We start from the raw sequence: 19,665 nt of genomic DNA, 5'->3' as shown, positions 1-19,665 counted from the left end.
TGAGCTAAACACCCATTGTATAATGCCACCTGATAGATATTACCCTTTGGAGAATGACAAAATAATTGCTTATATCACTTCTCTGTATTCTTTGGTTCAAATGAGGAATCTCAGCTAAGAAAAGCTGCAGCCTTCCCAACCTCCTTAACCCATGTACTGGTAAATTCCCTCCTACTGAGAAACAGGCCACCTATGGCAGCGATTTTAAAACAGTATTAACTAAGCCTTAGGCTTCCAGCAATGCCTTGGGGTTTTGTAAATGCCTGATTTGAATTTCTTTTTATCCGCTTTTCCACTATTTATTAAATAAATAAAAACACACAAATGCAGGTCCAAATTAATATGCATTCATGTTTTAACATACCAACACCAATCAATATACTTAATTTGTGTTGGGTTTCATGCAGACCTCAAGGTAAAGCCTCTCTCTTATCACCCTTGTTCATATACACAGATTTTTTTTTATTAGGAAGGTAGTGACTCTGCAATAACTTTATTTATAAATGCACATACACTCAGATAAACTTGAACACCTGAGTACACAACTTACCCATGGAATTCATGATTTTCATGTTACTATATGATTAAAAATATAAAAAAAGAAACTTGAGGAATACAAAGTTATTCTTCTTCACCCACTAATTTCAAGCTATTGCATTCAATAAAGTACTACATAGCCTTGTTATTCTCACTGAATAACTTTTATGAGTTACTGTAATAAACCTGAACCTGTAAATTCCAGCTTTATCTGCTTTATGTAACTTTAGGGTTGGGAGTTTATACAAGACTTCACAAGAGTACTGCTGCTATTTTTAAAAAATGTATGAAAACTAATGTTCTAAGCTCTAATTAAGTTTTGGTGCTCCTGGTTCACAGGTTCTCTAGGGGCAGAAATGATAATTAAGTCTTAAGGTTTGGTTGCCTGCTCATTTCTGAGTTCCTGTGATACAGTTAGGTTCCAATCCATCTTTCCAGTCTTATTACCTGCTAGTCTCTTCTCCTCACATTCTGACAACCCTCAAGAAACAATGTGCCAGACTCTGCGAAGCCGGTGGCAAATAAAACTGTTCAAGATTTTAAAAGAAGAGCATCAGGTACTTAACATGTAAAAAAAAAAAACCTGTCTACCTCTAGGCCATTTTCCATTAATTTTTCCATGTTCCAGCCCACGTTTTCACTTGCCTAACAATTCTAATTTTAAAACAAAATTATATTCTTTGGATATAAATATTTGAAAAGATAAAACAAAAAGAAACTCCGCATACAAAGATTGAGCTCTGTAAAACAAAAGAATCCATATGATCTCAATATTCTAAATGGTCATGCAAAATCATCACTTTTAGAGAGTTGGTATTTAACCAATATGCACTGATACCAAAGTATTGTTTACTTTTAAGAAAAACAAACGAAACAAAATGCTTTGAGAAGCCAAGGCAGCAGGATTGCTTGAGTCCAGGAGTTCAAGACCAGGCTGGGCAATGAAGGGAGACCCCACCTCTACAAAAATAAAAAGAACCCTGCTCTAAGCCTATGGCTTGGTACCATGCCTAACTGAGATTTTCTTCACAGATGTTTAGTCTTTATCTAATTCAGACTGAATTAATTTTTAAACATTAACTGAGAACATTTGTCTTTATGCGAAACTGGTTAAAACAAATAGAAAAAACAACAAGCTTCACTGATTCTCAACCGCCTATTTTTAAAACAGATAAAAAAACTTATCCTTTCTTTAAAAACCATCTCAAATAGTTCCTCTTCCATGAAACTTTTTTCCTTTATACCCTCATTCAAATCAGATAAAATTTACCTTCCTTCAAATTTTCTGGCACTTTGAACACTTTTTACTCTAGATGTAAAGGGGCATATGTTAGAATCTCCTGTGTCGAGACCATCCTGGCTAACACAGTGAAACCCCGTCTCTACTAAAAAAATACAAAAAACTAGCCGGGCGAGGTGGCGGGCGCCTGTAGTCCCAGCTACTCCGGAGGCTGAAGCAGGAGAATGACGTAAACCCAGGAGGCGGAGCTTGCAGTGAGCTGAGATCCGGCCACTGTACTCCAGCCCGTCTCAAAAAAAAAAAAAAAAAAAAAAAAAAAAAGAATCTCCTGTGAATTTTTTTAAAATATAGATAAAGGCTGATGCTCCAAATCTGTGTTTCTGATTTAATAGGTCCTAGATGGGGACTAGAGAATTTACATTTTCAAAGCACTGTATGTGATTCTGATCTGTAACTATATATGAAAGCTCATTGGAACCAGCATGAGATCAAGCACTGAGCAAGATTCTAAAAATTGAAGATACCAACAAATAAAACCTAGGTCTAAACTCACAGTTAACATTCTACCATAAAGCTCATTAAAATGCTTAAAAATGTTCAATCTTAATACTTAACTGTAGCTCTCCATATGTGATCACAATAAAGGATAAAATATCCCAGGAGCATTTAACTTTAGTGGAGGAAATAAATACGTATAAAACTAACATGAAGGCCATGCACAGGGGTTCACGTATGTAATCCCAATACTTTGGGAGGCAGAAGCAGGAGGAACATTTGAGGCCAGGAGTTTGACCAGCCTGGAGCAACTTCTACCAGCCTGGAGCAACCACAACTCTATAAAAAAAATTTTTTTTTTCATCAGCCGGGCATGGTGGTGAGTGCCTCTAGTCCTAGCTTCTCCAGAGGGTGAGGCAGGAGCCCAGGAGTTTGAGGGTGCAGTGGGCTATAATCAAGCCACTGCTCTCCAGCCTGGGCTACAGCCTATCTCTAAAATAAATACGTGTGTGTGTGTGTGTGTGTGTGTGTGTGTGTGTGTTTGTGTGTGTGTGTAAATATACATATATCAGAGAAAGACAAAAATATTTAAAAACTATGATACTCAACACACCATAAAAGCAAAGAAATGGGAGATACTATAATGACTACAGAAGTAGAAATGACTTCTAAGAAAAAGACATTTGACCTAATCAATAAATATGAGAGCCTTCCAGGCAGCAAAAGGCCCAAGCAAAGGCACAAAGATGGGGAAAAGGCTGACCATGTTCAAATACATATTCTTAGAGAACAGGAGATGTATTTCATAAAACAGTGAGGTCCTATATGAGGTAGAGTTAAAGGGACTAGGTCTATTTAATCAGAAAAGATGGCAGTATTTTAATAAAACCTTCGATTATTTTAAGGAAGTAAACAGGGGAAGAGGATGGAAAATAATGGTGGGAAACTTCCTTTACGTTGTTAGTCAAAGGACTTTTTTTATAAGTGACACTTTAGCAGGGACCTAAGAAGAAGAGAAGGAACCAGCCATGGGAGGAATGAGAGGAACGACACATGCAGAGAACATGAGTCAAAAGGAGCTTTACATTATTTGGGGAATGTCAGTAAAAGGCCAGAACGGAGCACCCAAGGGAAAGAATGACAGATGAGATTATAGGTATATAAAACAGATTATTCGGGCCATGGTAAGGGGCTTGGAAATTATTCTAATGACAATTTAGTCATGATTTGGTCTATATTTAAGATTACTTTTGTAATTGTACAAAAAAGGAAATGCAAGGGTAGACCAATTAGTCTGAATAGCACATGGAAGAGGCTCTGATGGCAAGAGTAAAAAAAGGAAAATAGAAGACAGTTCATAGATATAATATGAAAGCCAAGTAGATATGGAAAATGAAGGGCACAAAAATAATTCTTAGGTGTCCTGTTCAAGAATCTTCCTTAAAATGAAAGTTTTGCAATTAAAAACAGAAAGAAAAATAAAAAAGAAAGAAAAATAAATAATACTTAAGAGAAAGATGATCAGTTTACTCAACTTCATAAAAGCCTAGACAAGAAAAAGCCTCAACTCAGCAAACAGAATGTAGGATAAGAATTAATAAATTCTAAACTGAACTGAAGTATGAAGACAAGTTAGGACATATTCTCCTAAGGTAATTAAGAGATTTTCACATAGCTTAGGTAGCAAAAGAGAAAACTGAAGATGGGAAAATGAATTAATCAGTTTAAAATCTTTGTTACCTATAATTTTTATAGCACATAGAAATTATACATTCACATGCATACAGATAGTATCTTAATAATCATACCAAACTCCAAAACATGAAAAATTTTAAGACAATATGTTAATGTTTTCTTCTAATTATTAACATGTGGAAGCCAGTAATCTCAGAACTTTGGGGGGCCAAGGTGGGAGGACTGCCTGATCCCAGGAATTCAAGGCTGCAGTGAGTTATGATCACTTTACTGCACTCCAACCTGGAAAAGAGAGCAAGACCCTGCCTCCTAAAATAACAACAAAACCCATGTGGAACTGAAAGTATGAGGAAGGGTGAGCCTGTTCTCCCTCACTGTACCAGACCATACTAGTGCTTCTTAACTGCCTCAACTCTCTTAAGGCACTGGTTCTTAAACAGGATTGACATCACAACACCTTTAAAGGCTTTCCAAAAAAGACATTTATAGAACTGAAAGAAAAGAAAAATGGAGGATCTGGATGAGAAACTGAATTGGTAGGTTTAGGGGTCCTGGTCAACAACGCATATTTTAAAAGCACCTTGGGAAACGCTGATACACATCTTTGGTTAATTTTTAAAAGATTAACATGAAACCAATGTTAATGCAATAAAACAGAATTTCTGTTGAAACAAATGCAGCTATATTCTTTTTATAGAAATACAAAGGGAAAACATCAGGGAGATTAGATTTTACAAAGACTATAAACCTGATATTTGCCAGTGAAACTATAAAAGCCTATTTAACTTCTACACTGATTTGATGACATCCTGAGGTAGCTCTAAAGCTTCCTCAAGGAATAAACGTTCAAGCACAAAATTAATTTGCAAAATAAAAAATGCACACAGCTACACAATATACTCTTCCTCCAAACAAAGTAAGTCACAATTCTAATAAGAATGTCATAATTTCCAGGCCGGTCGTTATGGCTCATGCCTGTAATCCCAACACTTTGGGAGGCCAAGGCAGGCAGATCACTTGAGGTCAGGAGTCTGAGACCAGCCTGGCCAACATGGTGAAACCCCTTCTCTACTAAAAATACAAACATTAGCCAGGCATGGTGGCACACACCTGTAATCCCAGCTACTCAGGAGGCTGAGGCAGGAGAATCACCTGAGCCCAGGAAGCCGAGGTTGCAGTGAGCTGAGATCGTGCCACTGCACTTCAGCCTGGGCAACAGAGTGAGACTCCACCTCAAAAAAAAAAAAAAGTGCATAATTTCCAAAATATTAGGAAGAAATGCACTTGAGCAAATCACAAAAATCCCTTCTCCTCTATATGAGGTTTTTAACATAATTTTTTCCACTTTTAAAGAATTACTAAAAGCAACCATCCAAAGTTAATACCCATGAATTTCCTAACTACACCAATACATTTACCTTTGAGAATTACTGATTTAAATTTTTCATATTCTAGTTTAACAATATGCATGCTGGATATCTATTAAGCTACTCAAGAAAAAAAAGATAACAGTATTCTAATCTGTAAATTCAGATAAGTCTTACAGTGAATCTAACCTAAAAACCTGTTCTATAAAATTGATGAGGAATATGTACACTCACAAATCATTATTTTCATAGAGGCCAGATTTCCCCATAGATCATAGTTATGTTATTTTCTGTCAACAGGTTACAATGTTAGCCTAATAAGCCAGACGCGGTGGCTCACGCCTGTAATCCCAGCACTTTGGGAGGCAGAGGCGGGCGGATCCCGAGGTCAGGAGATCAAGACCACGGTGAAACACCGTCTCTACTAAAAATACAAAAAAATTAGCTGGGAGTAGTGGCAGGCGCCTATAGTCGCAGCTACTTGGGAAGCTGAGGAAGAAGAATGGCGTGAACCCGGGAGGCGGAGCTTTGCAGTGAGCTGAGATCACGCCACTGCACTCCAGCCTGGGCAACACAGCAAGACTCAGTCTCAAAAAAAAAAAGAAAAAAAAAAAGAAACACAATTTTAGCCTAACATAATAAAAAGGAGTCTTTAAAAAAATATGTTTTTGGATAAGGATTGCTCATCCTCGAAACTAATTTTAGTATATGTGCTGCCAAAGTGAGCATACATTTATTTCATAGAATTTTTTTTATGTTGAAGCTATTAGAACTTCATCTTCTATATGCAAATATAATATATCCCACTTAAAGTGGGTCCAATCAATAGCTACCATTAAAACAACAGTTTTTTAAGATGTGATAGAAGAATTTCCTGAAGTATGCAACATCTAGATTCGTGGTAAACCGAACCTTGGATTCAAAGACTATGCTCTTTATAATACCTAATTCTACTCTTATTTTGCTATCTTTCAATGTCTATCTTAACAACAGTAACTTTCTGGAAATTTCTAACCCCTCATCCTCATTTTTACGGCCTCCAAAAGGTGGGGGTGGGGGGGACTAGGAATTCTGTGAATGAGACTACAAATATATTACAAATAAAGTATTCTTTTTCATTTTTTTGAGAAGTAAACAAGAACTGGCTTTCACTTTTGGGTAAATATAAATGAAAAGTGCAAAACGTTTATCTTATTACCGCATAACAGTGACATTTCAATTATAACACCATAAACTGATTAAAAGTACAAAATCTTCTCTTTATATTATGCAATAAAATGACAAATTTCAACGCGCTCTAAAAAGTTTTATTTATTTATTTTCATTTTTAGAGACAGGGTCTCACTGTACTGCCCAGGCTGGAGATCAGTCATGTGATCATAGCTCATTCCAGCCTTGAACTCCTGAGCTCAAGCAATTCTCCTGCCTCAAGCTCCCAAGTAGCTGGGACTACAGGTGTGTGCCACCATACCTGCCTATGGTTGTTTTTTTGTTTTGTGTTGTTTTTGTTTTGTTTTTTTTTTGAGACGGAGTCTCGCTCTGTCGCCCAGGCTGGAATGCAGTGGCACAATATCGGCTCTCTGCAAACGCCGCCTCCCAGGTTCACGGCATTCGCCTGGCTCAATTTTTTGTATTTTTTTAGTAGAGACGGGGTTTCACCATGTTAGCCAGGATGGTCTCGATTTCCTGACCTTGTGATCCGCCCACCTCGGCCTCCCAAAGTGCTGGGATTACAGGCATGAGCCACCGCGCCCAGCCTTGGTTGTTTTTTGTTTGTTTTGTTTATTTGTTTTGAAAGACCAAGTCATGCTGTGTTGCCTAGACTTATTTTTATATGTAAATCACCTTTAATAGAGGCCATGTGGACCTAGCCAAAATAATTGCAACTTAATTTCCATCTCTGATTTTCCCTTTAATAACCACAGAATTTCATCAACTAATTTATATAATCATACTTCATTTTGGCTAAATATCTGTGATAGATACTTAGACTATCTGGTATTAGAAATACTGTAAACATTAATAAAATAATTAAGTACCCTAAAGTGTCCTCATAAAATCTATTTAATCTTATTGACCAAACTCAGGCACATGTCAATTTATATAATTCATATGATTAATTCAACCTGAGCTTTATCAAGCACACAGTCTTCAATTTTTGATGGAGATCACAGCCTGCACAATTACTCTGTTTTCCTTGTCTATGCATACTAATCTTCCCTTTGACGTAACTTCAGTGTTGCCTGTATCAGGTGTCATTTCTAGATGAACTCCCGTTAATTAATTCAACAAATATCATTAGAATATTGACCATGTAAAGTGCAGTGCCTAAATCCCAAAAACATTAATAATTAAACACATTTTTAAAAACTAGCATCAGGGTTTTAACTATATAGGAACTAGGAGGAACCTTACCCACTAGCCTATAAGAGTAGCTTAGTTACTTTGGTCTCTACAATGTTTGAAGAAACACAACAGTAACCTACCTGCTTGTCCCCAAACTGGCCAAATGATCTAAAATGATAGGATCTCCCTAGACTCTACAATGGTAGCAATATTTTAAATAATAACACTTATTTAAACGAAGCACCAAAACTGGGAAGAAAGGTGTTAGCTACTAAATATAACTTTTTTGGTTCAAAAGAACCATTTTTTCTTCTCGAGTGGTAGTGAATGTTTGAGTAAATGGTGTCCTTCATTCATAGTGATAAGTTGTATTGTTTTCTTTACAAACAAGAAACTTAACTCTAAGACAAGAGTGTCTTATGAAAATTAATTACAAAATTTCACACAAAAAAAGATTTAGTTAACAATGTAATTTTAATTTTGGATTTCTTTCCAATGAAAAAAAGTTACTACCAAAGCACAAACAAAAATTAAAGCTGATCTCAAGAAAACTGTGGTTGAATCAATAAGTGCCTCTTATTTATCTAACATGAACAACAATGTAGTTGTTTTCTCTTATTTTCTCTTTCTTTTGTTGCCAGGACATGTTCTCATGTGAACAATTTAGTTGATTTTTTGTAACAATTTTAAAACATACATATTAAAGTGTAACATGTAAATAAAAGATATCTGATTACTAGTTCCAGAATCATAGGGTTGTTCCTCTCCCCACCCCATCCACGGGACTCTGCTTGAAGGTTTTAAATTTTAAACAGCCACGGTACTTACGCTACTCATTTTGTAAGTATCTTGAAAAACTAAAAGTTATAGTAACTAATTTATATTTTGTCTCACTAACATTACCAAGGTGGAAGGAATCCCTGTTTCCCAGATTTATTCATGACTAAGCATCGGCAACCCCTATATTCATGAATTCAGCGATAACCTTAGTTATTCAGAACACAGACATTAACCAGAAATGAAGTGATACTAGCCTCAGCCAAAAGATAATAAAAAGCTCATGTACCTTATTCACAGGTAACAATTCAAGTCTTTGACTCAAAGCCTTTTTCTCATTTAAAAAAAAAAAAAAAAAAAAAAAAAAAAAAGAGGTACTAGATGTATTTGTGTTCTTAGCTCTCAGCAGATTAGGAGGAAGAGGAGAAAGGGAGTTTAAGAGGAAAGAGGAGATAAGAATTATAAAAGTTCTAAATCGAGCAGTCATTCTCAAAATGAAGTCCCAGGACAAGTAGCAGCATCAGCAACACCTGGGAACACATAAGAAAAGCAAATCTTCCCTGGTTCACCCGGAGCTACTAAACCAGAAACTATGGGGATGGGACCATGCAAATACTGGGGTTAGCAAGCCTCTAGGTGATTCTGGTAAACCGAAATTTGAGAATCACTGTCATAAACAGCACAACAGAGTTACCAATAAAAAAGCCAATAAAAACAAAAAAATAAAGTAAGCTTGCCAGATTATGGCCATTCAAGGCACTACTTTCAGGCACTTTAAGAGATTCAGAAGCAAGAGAAAGACCTTACCTTCAAAAAGTTATAATCTAATTCATTGGAGCAGAAGACCAGTGGCAAGAATAACAAATCTAAGTAATTACATAACTTGAAATAAACTGCTCTATAAACTTGGATATGTAAAGGGTATCAGTGTATTATGGTTCAATACAATCACTGAGGCACATATAGTTGAACAAGAGTCATCAAAAAATAAGATTATGTTTTGTTTTAAGCCAGAGAGTACTATGGAAAAATTTGTGAAAATATAAAGTTCTAACAATTAAAACTGTAAGCTTCTGATATCCAAAAAATTCAAGTATGCTGGAAAGATTCATTTTCCCTGACGCTAGATAAATCAGTTATTGCAGCTGCTTTGGTGATATTTTTAAAGTCATTACAAAAGACGCAAATGAGAAAATATCCCAAATGTATATTCATGAAATAACCAGGATCAACTGTTGAAACTTTTGCTTGTAAAGGAGGCTGGGAAATGTAGCCAAGCTGCTTAAAATAAAATTTAAGTCCAGATTTTAGTCAAAAGTCATCATAGGAAAAACTTTCAGGCTTGGGTCATCCCATCTTCCCATTCCTGCTCTTTCATGCTCTTCCCCCTTCCTTTCTAGCTCACTTGAGAGATGCTGAGAAGTTCTTGACCTGTGTCCCTTATAAGCTATGTGAAGAGCATCCTAGCCACTTGAACATCTGCCTTGGGAGTGTTACAAAAGCAAGAAACACATTTTTGTCATATTAAGCCATGTCATTACATTTTGGACCTACTTGTTTCGGCAGTTTAACTTACACCACCTCGCGCACAGTGAGCAGTAAGATTATAACCTATATTAACTATGGCTTAGAGAGCAGCTGGTGAATACTCTGATACCTTTCACATCAATATCAATTAACATCAATAGGATGTTAATATATTTAATCTTAATGTTAATTTATTGTTTACTGATGTTAATTTTACTGTTTTCTCAAAGGTACCCCCACCAAATGACTATTAGTTATTAGTTACTATGTACAGGAATACCACACTAAAATCTAGACAACCACATGTAAAATATATGAAAGTACTTATGAAATCGTAAGAAAACATCTTATTTCAGACATATCAATATGTAAGAGATTCGCGACTGAAAAATTTAGAACTAAACATTATTACCATAATAAATATGCAATCCGCAGGCATTTATGAGTAGGATTTACATGCCTATGTGCTTTGCGGACTTGAAAAAGGCCACATCTTGAGAAGCCTGAGAAGCTCTTGACCTGTGTCCCTTATAAGCTATGTGAAGAGCATCCTAGCCAACCTCTCCTTTTACTAAGACCCTACCTACATACCCTACTCTAGAGTAACTACATCTGAAAGGCAGTTAAGAATAAGAAAAAGACGAATTTCACGGTCAAGCTGAGAAGAATCAAAGGATAATTTAAGAAACAGAAGGGGCTACAACCATCTGATTCATTCCTATAGAATTAGAGGACCACTCCTAACTATAAATGTAACACACAGAACAGTAAATTTATTCACACAAACACTGTCTTCTCCTCCGAATAGGCACATTGCTCTGAGTATCACTGAGCTAAAAGGTTAAAGAAAAAACGATCCCTGGTGCTCTCAACCTACTTGACTAAAGAAGGAGGTGGAAGGAAGGTAGACATCTAACTCTCCACATTCAGCTGTGAATCAGATCAGAAATATTCTTGGGCATTTATTTATACCTGTTCTTTCTGCTTCTCAGTTCATCCAGAACCAATACAACACTCTGATTCACCCCAGAATCTAATCTTATATTGCTGAACAACAAAACTCTCCTCATCTCCACCTATGAAACAAAGGGAGCCATGGGAAGATTTTCTACTTACACAGAATGTCAAGAAGTCCATATGCCTTCTAAAATCTTTCTTAAGTCTAGTACAAGTGTTATCCTTCCCTTTTTACTACTTCTCACCACTGTCTTCATTTCTGTCTCTGTTTACTGTCCTCTATGTTTCTACAGATTTCCACGTCTCGAAAAAACAGAATTTTAGATCAGAAAGGCTTAAAATCATCTATTACCTTCTTATAGAACTGAAGACTCTAAAACACAGAAACCAAGCGGTACGCTGAAAATCACATAGTTGCTTCAGTAGAATCGGTACCATGTTCTAAAGGCAATCGAGTCACAATACACTGAAAGCAGTCCAAGAGCAGCAAGAGACTTTGCTGCAGCTGTAGATCACTGGATCCGTAACTCATAGTTAAAGGGAATCCCTACCCACTCCCATCCAGCCCCTACCCCCTAATTATGGGACAGAACATCCAATTCAATGAGATTTAAACAGGAAGCTCACAGTAGGAACTCTTATACCTATCAGGACCCATTAACCAGGGATTCCACAACCAGTAGAATATTATCTACTGGTAGCTATTTAAGCCTTACCTGACAGGTCTCCAAGCCAGCTGCAGCAGCCACATCCCTCTCTGCGCCATAAACGTCTCGCCTCAGTTTCCTGAAATTCCCAACTGAGAAGGGAATATAGCCAGCAGGCACTCCCAACCCTGTTATGATTCTACAGTTCTACTGTTAGTAACTTTCCCAGGGGCATCACAATCTGTGTCCTTACACATGCATACACAGAGGAGCTTCCTTCTAGGATGAGCTCCTCATTACAGGGCAATTAAAAGGTCCACTTCACAAAAACCTTGAGATCCCTGATCTTAATCATAAAATAGTTACTTTACTTGTTTTTTTAATGTAGAAAGTAATCTCCAAACTAAAGAACTTGGAAAGATTTGAATGAATCTGCTGAATATACCTGAAAAACAAAGTAGTTACAAAGAGTGGAAACATGCAATGTAAAAATACAAATACTTTAACTGGTTATAAGAATGCTTCAGCATCTCAAAACACACAGTGACTCTAGCTTTGATGCTGTTAAACTTTGTCAACAGGCACATTTCTGTTCCTCATTTGACTATTCACCTGCATATTCTTGAATATTTGCAGTTTTTAGAAGTTCTTCAAAGATGTTTATTAATTAAAATTCACTGTACTTAAGAGATACCTAACAATTACGAAAGTATTTTCCAAGACAAAAATGAAGCCTTCTCTATTAAGCATTTATTAAGCACCATTTATACCTAAATTTGTACTAGATGAGAAATGGCATGGTCCCTTCTTCTTAAGCAATTTGTGAGATGTTTAGGAAATCTAATTAATATTTAAAACAATTAGAAGGATACTTTAATGCCAAACTACCATTATTGATATTAAGTACAAAACTAATTTAAAGAATTCAATTTAGACAGAAACATCAAATTAATTTGAGCTATAATTATTTGACTATCCCACAGAATCCATTTAACAGTAGACTTCTGAGAAACAATTACAAGGAAAATCTGTTATGTTATGTTGTTATGTTAATTAAAACTGATATTTAAGAACTAAATATGGTTATAATTTTATTTTTAATAATTATATCACTTAGTAAACACAAAGTAATCTAAAGCAATAGCTTATAGAGTTTTTGTGCCTTGAAACACTTAATGTAGAGCCCTAAAACACATAATGAAATTTAAAATCTGAGCTTAGATATTCACCATCTTCAAGACCATAGATTCATCATGTTTTCCCAAAAAAAGAACAGTTTCCAAAGAGTTTCCTATTTTTCCAATGGTACACTCCTTAGCTGGATATCAAAGTAGTAATATAGCTAGGTAGACATATCTGTGGATTTTATTTTACCCACACTAGTGTTCCATTCCTTATGACTTACAAGAGTTCACAATTTTGGACCTATACAATTCGCTGAATTGAGTAACACTTCTCCCCAGTGCCTGATGCCATCTTGTCTCTTACAAATAAATCAGTTATATGGACACACACAGAACCAGTCTGAAAAATAAAATAACTAAAAGCACTATCATATAGGAAAAATTTGTTTTCCCATTCAACAAAAAAGGAGAGGACTAGGACAAGTGGCTGGAAGATAGACAAGACAGACTTTGGTTTAGCAGAAGACTGAGTTTTATATTCAAATTGTTAAAATGTATACTCGTTGGCTGCCTTGGTTAGTTAATGAATTCCTTATATTACTGTTAAGTGGCTAAGCAGAGACTAGATGACAATCTGTCAGAAATGCCACCTCTAGACTGGCACAAGGCTGGACTATGTAAATCCCAAAGGTTTCCACTTAGATTGATAACCAATATCATATTATTGCCTAATCCAACTACTATGTAATTTAAATATATAAAACCTCCATTTCCTCATCTATGATATGAAATGCCATAGAGCTAATCAATCACAGAATTTTATTTTTTAGCACAGAACTTTAAAACTGAAAATGATCTGCTTATCCCAACCCTTCAACATTATAAGCAAATAACTACTTTTAGTCTACAACATTCATAAGTTTTGGTATTTCTGAACAAGAATGACAAACATTAATTTCCCCTTTTTCTTTCCCTTCCCTTTCTCCCTCACATATTTCTCAAGCTAAAAATGTTTTTTTTAAAAAAGGGTATTAGCCAATTTTACCCACCAATTTGGCACCATAACCTCAGGAATATGTAAGAAATGACTGTTCAGTATTTTTTAAAAACTGGATCTAAGAACATAATTTTCTTCGGATTTATTTTCCCAAAAACATACAATAAACTTGGTAATAAATGAATACAATTATTTAATAATGCTAATTTTGGTATAATAATTAAATGATTCTCCCCATATCAATTATATGAGTTTGCCTTAATAATATGCAAAAAAGGCTGAGTGGGGTGGCTCACCCCTATAATTCTAGCACTTTGAAAGGTTGAAGAGAAAGGATCACTTGAGGTTAGTTTGAGACCAGCCTGGAAAACAAAGTAAGAACTCGTCTCTACAAAAAAATTTTAAAAAGAGTATTTTTAATTGGCATGTGTCTGTAGTCCCAGCTACTCAGGAATTTGAGGTGGGAGAATTGCTTGAGCTGGACCTGGAGGCTGCAGTGAGCTAAGGCCATGCCACTGCATTCCAGGATGGACGACAGAGTGAGACCCTCTCTCTAAAGTAATAATAATTTACAATAAAACGTATCTAATGATTAAAAAATAAAACTGCACTATTTTCATCTTGAAGGAATGAATATTGAAAAATGCTGAAAGTCACCGTGACTCGTTTTCTCATTTATAAATCAGTGATGACATTTGCAAATACAAGAACTCACCTCTGCCCCTCCCAAGGGCCCACACATAATAATTAAGCAGAAGGAGAGATGCTCAATTTGAGACACAACTGTGCACTAAACCACCAAATGATACACAAGAACACTACCCAGAAATGTGTGCTGTTCCCACTGCACTTAAGTCACTTTCAAACACACTGTGGCACTGCAAATTTGTTAACACTGAGGTAATTAAATCTAAAGTACACGAAGACTTAGTTAACTATATCTACTATTAAAAATACTTGGGAAAAAAATTCTGATGAAAAAGGACATTCAGCAATTAGTTCTCATGATAAAATTACTTTTCGGCCGGGCGCGGTGGTTCACGCTTGTAACCCCAGCACTTTGGGAGGCCGAGGCGGGTGGATCACGAGGTCGGGAGACTGAGATCATCCTGGCTAACACGGTGAAACCCCACCTCTACTAAAAATACAAAAAATTAGCCGGGCGAGGTGGCGGCGCCTGTAGTCCCAGCTACTCCGGAGGCTGAGGCAGGAGAATGGCATGAACCCGGGAGGCGGAGCTTGCAGTGAGCTGAGATGGCGCCACTGGACTCCAGCCTGGGGACAGAGCGAGACTCCGTCTCAAAAAAAAAAAAAGGCTTTTCATGACACAAAAATTAAAGTATAAACTATTATTTCATATACTAAGCACATTCATAATTTGGTTTCCAGAGATCTAGTCAAAAAAACCCTCTGCCTAAGCAAAAGCTAGTAGAAAAATGTATCTTTAGGCTATGTGTTACTTGAAAGTACTCTTACTATATAACACTCTGGAAATTAGTCTTGTTTAAGTTGTGTTAAATCAGTGGTTCTCTGGGAGGTGGAGGTTGCAACGAGCAGAGAGCGCGCCACTGCACTCCAGCCTGGGCAACAAGAGCAAAACTCCGTCTCAAAAACAAAAAACAAAACAAAAAAAACAGTGGTTCTTAACTTTTGGAAGGCTGTGAACCTGAGAGAAGATAATAAAAGCTGTTGCCAGAGAAAAATGCATATTTTAAAATAAAAATACGCATAATTGTAGGGATTCTCAAAGACAAGCCCAAGTGCCATATCTTTAGTATCATTAAAACAACTACCTTCACAAAAGACACTTAGAAATGCAGCTACTGTTCTAGGTTCAATGTGCCTAACAAAACTGTATCTCTAAATCCTCGATTCCTTAAATTAAAAAAGAATAAAATGGGTGTGTATGCAATTTTATAGAAATAGATGCCACATATTTTAATGTCTTTTAAACCTAATCAGCTGTGATTAAATTCAAATATTTGTATAAAGTTTTATTTCTTACATTGAGACACACACAAAAATATGATTTATTTTTTCTTAAGTGATCAAAACAAATTTTAAAAAAGCAATGTGATTCACTCAGGGTCTCCTTTGTGCCAGGCATTATGCCTTTGTTCCTCATAATTTGAAGAAATGCACTCTTAATATCCACTCAACTTTGCTCAAATATTAGGCCAAAATAAATTGGCCTAAAAATTTTGACAAATATATTTGGTCAAAAATAAATTTAGAGACGTACTTTCCCATACATAATGAAATGACGTTACCCTAGTTTACATAAATGTCAAAGTATTTAAGGTTTCATATTTTATAGTAATTTGATACTTTCAAGGGCAATAGTTTTGGGGATAGAAATTTTAAAAGAAAATTAAAAACTTGTAACTGAAATTAATGAGTTACACCTATAATAGCAAGCATTAAAAATAAACTAAATCACCACTAACGTAGGTAAATAAACTCTGTATTTATTCTATAACCTTACAATGTAAATGTCAAGAACCCTTCCTTAAACAAAATAACATTTGTAGGTAAGAAATGATGGAAGACACTGAGAGTACAACGGTTTTTCCGAAAGGCAGACTCAAAGTTTTTTTCTTTGCTCATCTCCAGAGTGTTAAGCCAATAACCAAACAGAAAAAATAATTAATGCAAAATCATTCATCATTGTTAAAAAAATTTTAACTGACTTGTCATGTGAATGAAGAGCACTTTTAAAATAATAGTTACTAGAATTCAAGAATACATGTCATATGATATAATGACCTATTTCCAACGGTTCCAGGGAGTGATTCCTTGCATCGTTAAGAGGAGCTAGAATAACCATTTAATGCTAGGACTATGTAGAAGAATAGTTTTTCAGCTAATTTAACTTTTAAATTAATTAATTTCACCCTAAGTTTCAACTGGGAGGTCCAAATGGGACCAATGAATATACCTACCTCCAAATAAGCTGATACCTATACCATAAGCATTAATGGATTTTTTTAAACTGAGTGTTTTTAAATTTAAAATTCCCTTTAATATTTTTAACTCCTCCAATTGAAAAGGCTAATTTTTTTCTGAATGGCATGCCTAAATTAGTCTCATGAAATAAGTTAACAAAATGTTTATTTCTGATACGAAGAAGGAAGCATTGTTAGACCAAAATAAATTGGCATGTAATTACGAAGGCCAAAGTTTTCTGATTGCTATATGGATCCCATTATTGCGGGTGCTTTGGAAAGAGACATGTAAAGTTGAATTACAACACTGCTCAGAAGTCTAGACAATGCCTAAGAAATTTTAAAATGTGTAGCTCACTTGTAGATTATGCTCATGTAAACAATGCAAACACACCTCAATGAAAGAAAAATCATAGTAGTACATTACTTACAAAAAAATGTTTAGGCTACCAGAGATAATTCAATTCTGACACTGCTTTCTAGGGAAGAAAGGAAAATGCTTACAAATTTAACTGAACCTGAAAAAAAATCAAAGTAGAAGAAAAGGTAAGGGAACAAGTCGGGGGAGAGGAGTGGAAGGGAGGAGGGTAGTAAGACAGAAAGAATGGTGGGGAAATGTGCTGACAAAATCCTTAGCAACACAAGGTTATTAAGCTCTGAGTACACTGATACTTTAATGCTAAAACAGATGCTCTACTCCCCTTTATCTTTATCTTCTCCCATTTTTCGTCCCAAAGAGGTCCTTGAATTAGATATATCAGTATTTAAATCAAAGATTTACTTGCTAATTGGATCAAGCCCTGGAGGCAGTACCAGTTCCCAGCTGATCTAGATACATCCTTTGGCTTTTAGTGGGTATATATATTTCATTTTGTTTCTGTTTTTTTTTTTATGTCCAAGACCAAGTGCTGATTTTCCTGTATAGGTTCTAGAGGCATAATTTGTGTGTGCAACTCAAACATTTGACAAACATAAGATACCAATCTGCTCAGGACTTACTATTAATTAAATATGATTGTGCATATCACCTTGCTTTCCAAATCAAGGTATACAGCAGTGGGGATAAGTGATGTTAATTTTAAAAATTTAAATATTTTTATATTAAAATAAACATTATGGAGTAATAGATGCAAAAATCTGCATGAATTAAACGAAGACTGCAAAGAATCATAGATTTCTCAAAGGGTCGCACTGAACTAGGCCTTCAGGAATTCTGGAGTACAAGCACATTTGCTCAGATTCTTCTGTCATTATTGGTGCACTTGGCAGAAGATGACTAAAAAGTGTTTTCTCTACTGCAATGATCCCTTATGTAATATATTTTTTTTCCTACTACTGTTTATAATACTTTACTCAATTTAAAATTACTACTATAGCATTTATAATCAAACATCTGAAAGGGAATACCATCTAAAGATGTAGAATGATATAAATTATTTTTTAGAGAGTTAATACAAAAGGCATATGTAGATACAAAAGGCATATGTAGATCTGAGGCATATGTACATAAATATTCCCATTATTTCTGATGCCTTTATAAGTTTTAGTGAAACAGCACGAAGTTTTAAAAATAGAGAAATACAAAAACATAGATTTTTTTCCTAAATAACCATTTTCCCCTTTAAATTTTTTTGTGAGTTTTACATATAAAAATTCTTATATGTAATTTCATTCATATTTAAATTTTGCTTTAAAATTCTCAACTACACATTTGGCCTATGGTGCCAAAAACTAGAACATAAAGCTCATAATTTGTTCAAGTGTGAATCATTCAAGTATACAATTTCAGTTCTGATAGTAAATGGTGCTTACAGATTTGGTATCTGGAACTCACTGGAAATAGTTACTCAACTTACCTGGTGCTAATCCAGCAGTAGCAGGGCTTCCCATGGATGGGTGAGAGAAAACTTGAGAGAAGGCAGACATATTTGACTGGGACACGTTACTCAGCCTGGAGGTTGATCCTCCTTTAGGAATAAACTCGCTTGCAGTAGGATTTGGTGTCTATTTAAAAATCAAATATAGTAAGTTAACACACTTTAAGCCAAAAAAAAGACATTGAATCTACTAGGCATATTCCACAGTGCTTTATTTACTAAGTAAAATATATTCTTGAAAGGATTAACAAGTGTTTTAGGTTCCATATTTTGGTAGGTCATAATTAAATTTCTTAAAGGAAATTTGATCATCAAACTTGAAGATTTTAATCATTTCATTTGCAGAATTTTAACCTCAGTAATGTGTAAAATTTGTCTTCATTATCAAGCATGCATCATTACCAAACTACTATGTTTTAGAGAACCGGGAGGTTGAGATTACCTCAAAACTGAGCGACAAGTTTCGAGTTTAGTATCTTTAAACCACTTCTACCAAGATAAAGGTCAAAACTGTTTTCTTCCAATATTAATCACTTTCTTTTTTGTAGTTACTTCAAACATTTCCCTAATAATATGGTATCATGTATTTAAGTAACAAAGTAAAGGTTAGAAAAACATTTAAAAACAAGGCAAATATGGGACGAATCAAGATATAAGAAAAACTAAAGTGATCCTAATGCCCATACAGTACCATGTGTGACTTGTTACACTGAAAAACATTTGGCTATGAGATTACGTGGAAAACATCTTTTTCACAGTGGTACTATGCTACAACTCTTTATATATTCAAGTGGCATGGTATTTTTAGCTTTAAGAAATACTAGAACATATGAGACTATACGTAAGTCATAAAAAGTCTACATATTGTCCACATTAAATTTCCACAGGAGGCAGAAATAATAGCTTCCCCATTTAATATGAATGAGTTAAGAGTTCAAAATACTGCCAAGTTAGAGTTCAAAATACTAGATCTGGAAGGTAACAAGTCACCAGGCTAACCCAAATGTAAACTCCAAAACGAGTATTATCAGCTATGTGCCAGCTAAAGTTAAATAAAAGGTGATAAAATATAGAACAAATGCTAAATCTGGGCTTAATTAAAATATACTAGAACTACGGAATCAATCTTTTACT

At 35.3% G+C, this 19,665-nt stretch overlaps 1 protein-coding gene across 4 annotated transcripts in view; it reads right to left on the bottom strand.

Annotated features, from left to right (window-relative positions):
• The window catches only part of PAN3 (poly(A) specific ribonuclease subunit PAN3), a 158,600-nt gene that overhangs the window by 57,291 nt on the left and 81,644 nt on the right, over window positions 1–19,665 (bottom strand). For all 4 annotated transcript variants that reach the window (XM_050766832.1, XM_050766833.1, XM_050766835.1 and 1 more), the window contains one exon: window positions 18,511–18,658. In XM_050766832.1, coding sequence (XP_050622789.1) covers window positions 18,511–18,658 — 148 coding nt within the window. The remainder of the gene's footprint in view (window positions 1–18,510; window positions 18,659–19,665) is intronic.

The sequence above is a fragment of the Macaca thibetana genome, chromosome 17, assembly GCF_024542745.1.
Source record: "Macaca thibetana thibetana isolate TM-01 chromosome 17, ASM2454274v1, whole genome shotgun sequence".
NCBI lineage: Eukaryota > Metazoa > Chordata > Mammalia > Primates > Cercopithecidae > Macaca > Macaca thibetana.
The sequence above is the reverse complement of the archived record's forward strand: the minus strand, read 5'-3'. Positions and strand labels throughout refer to the sequence as shown.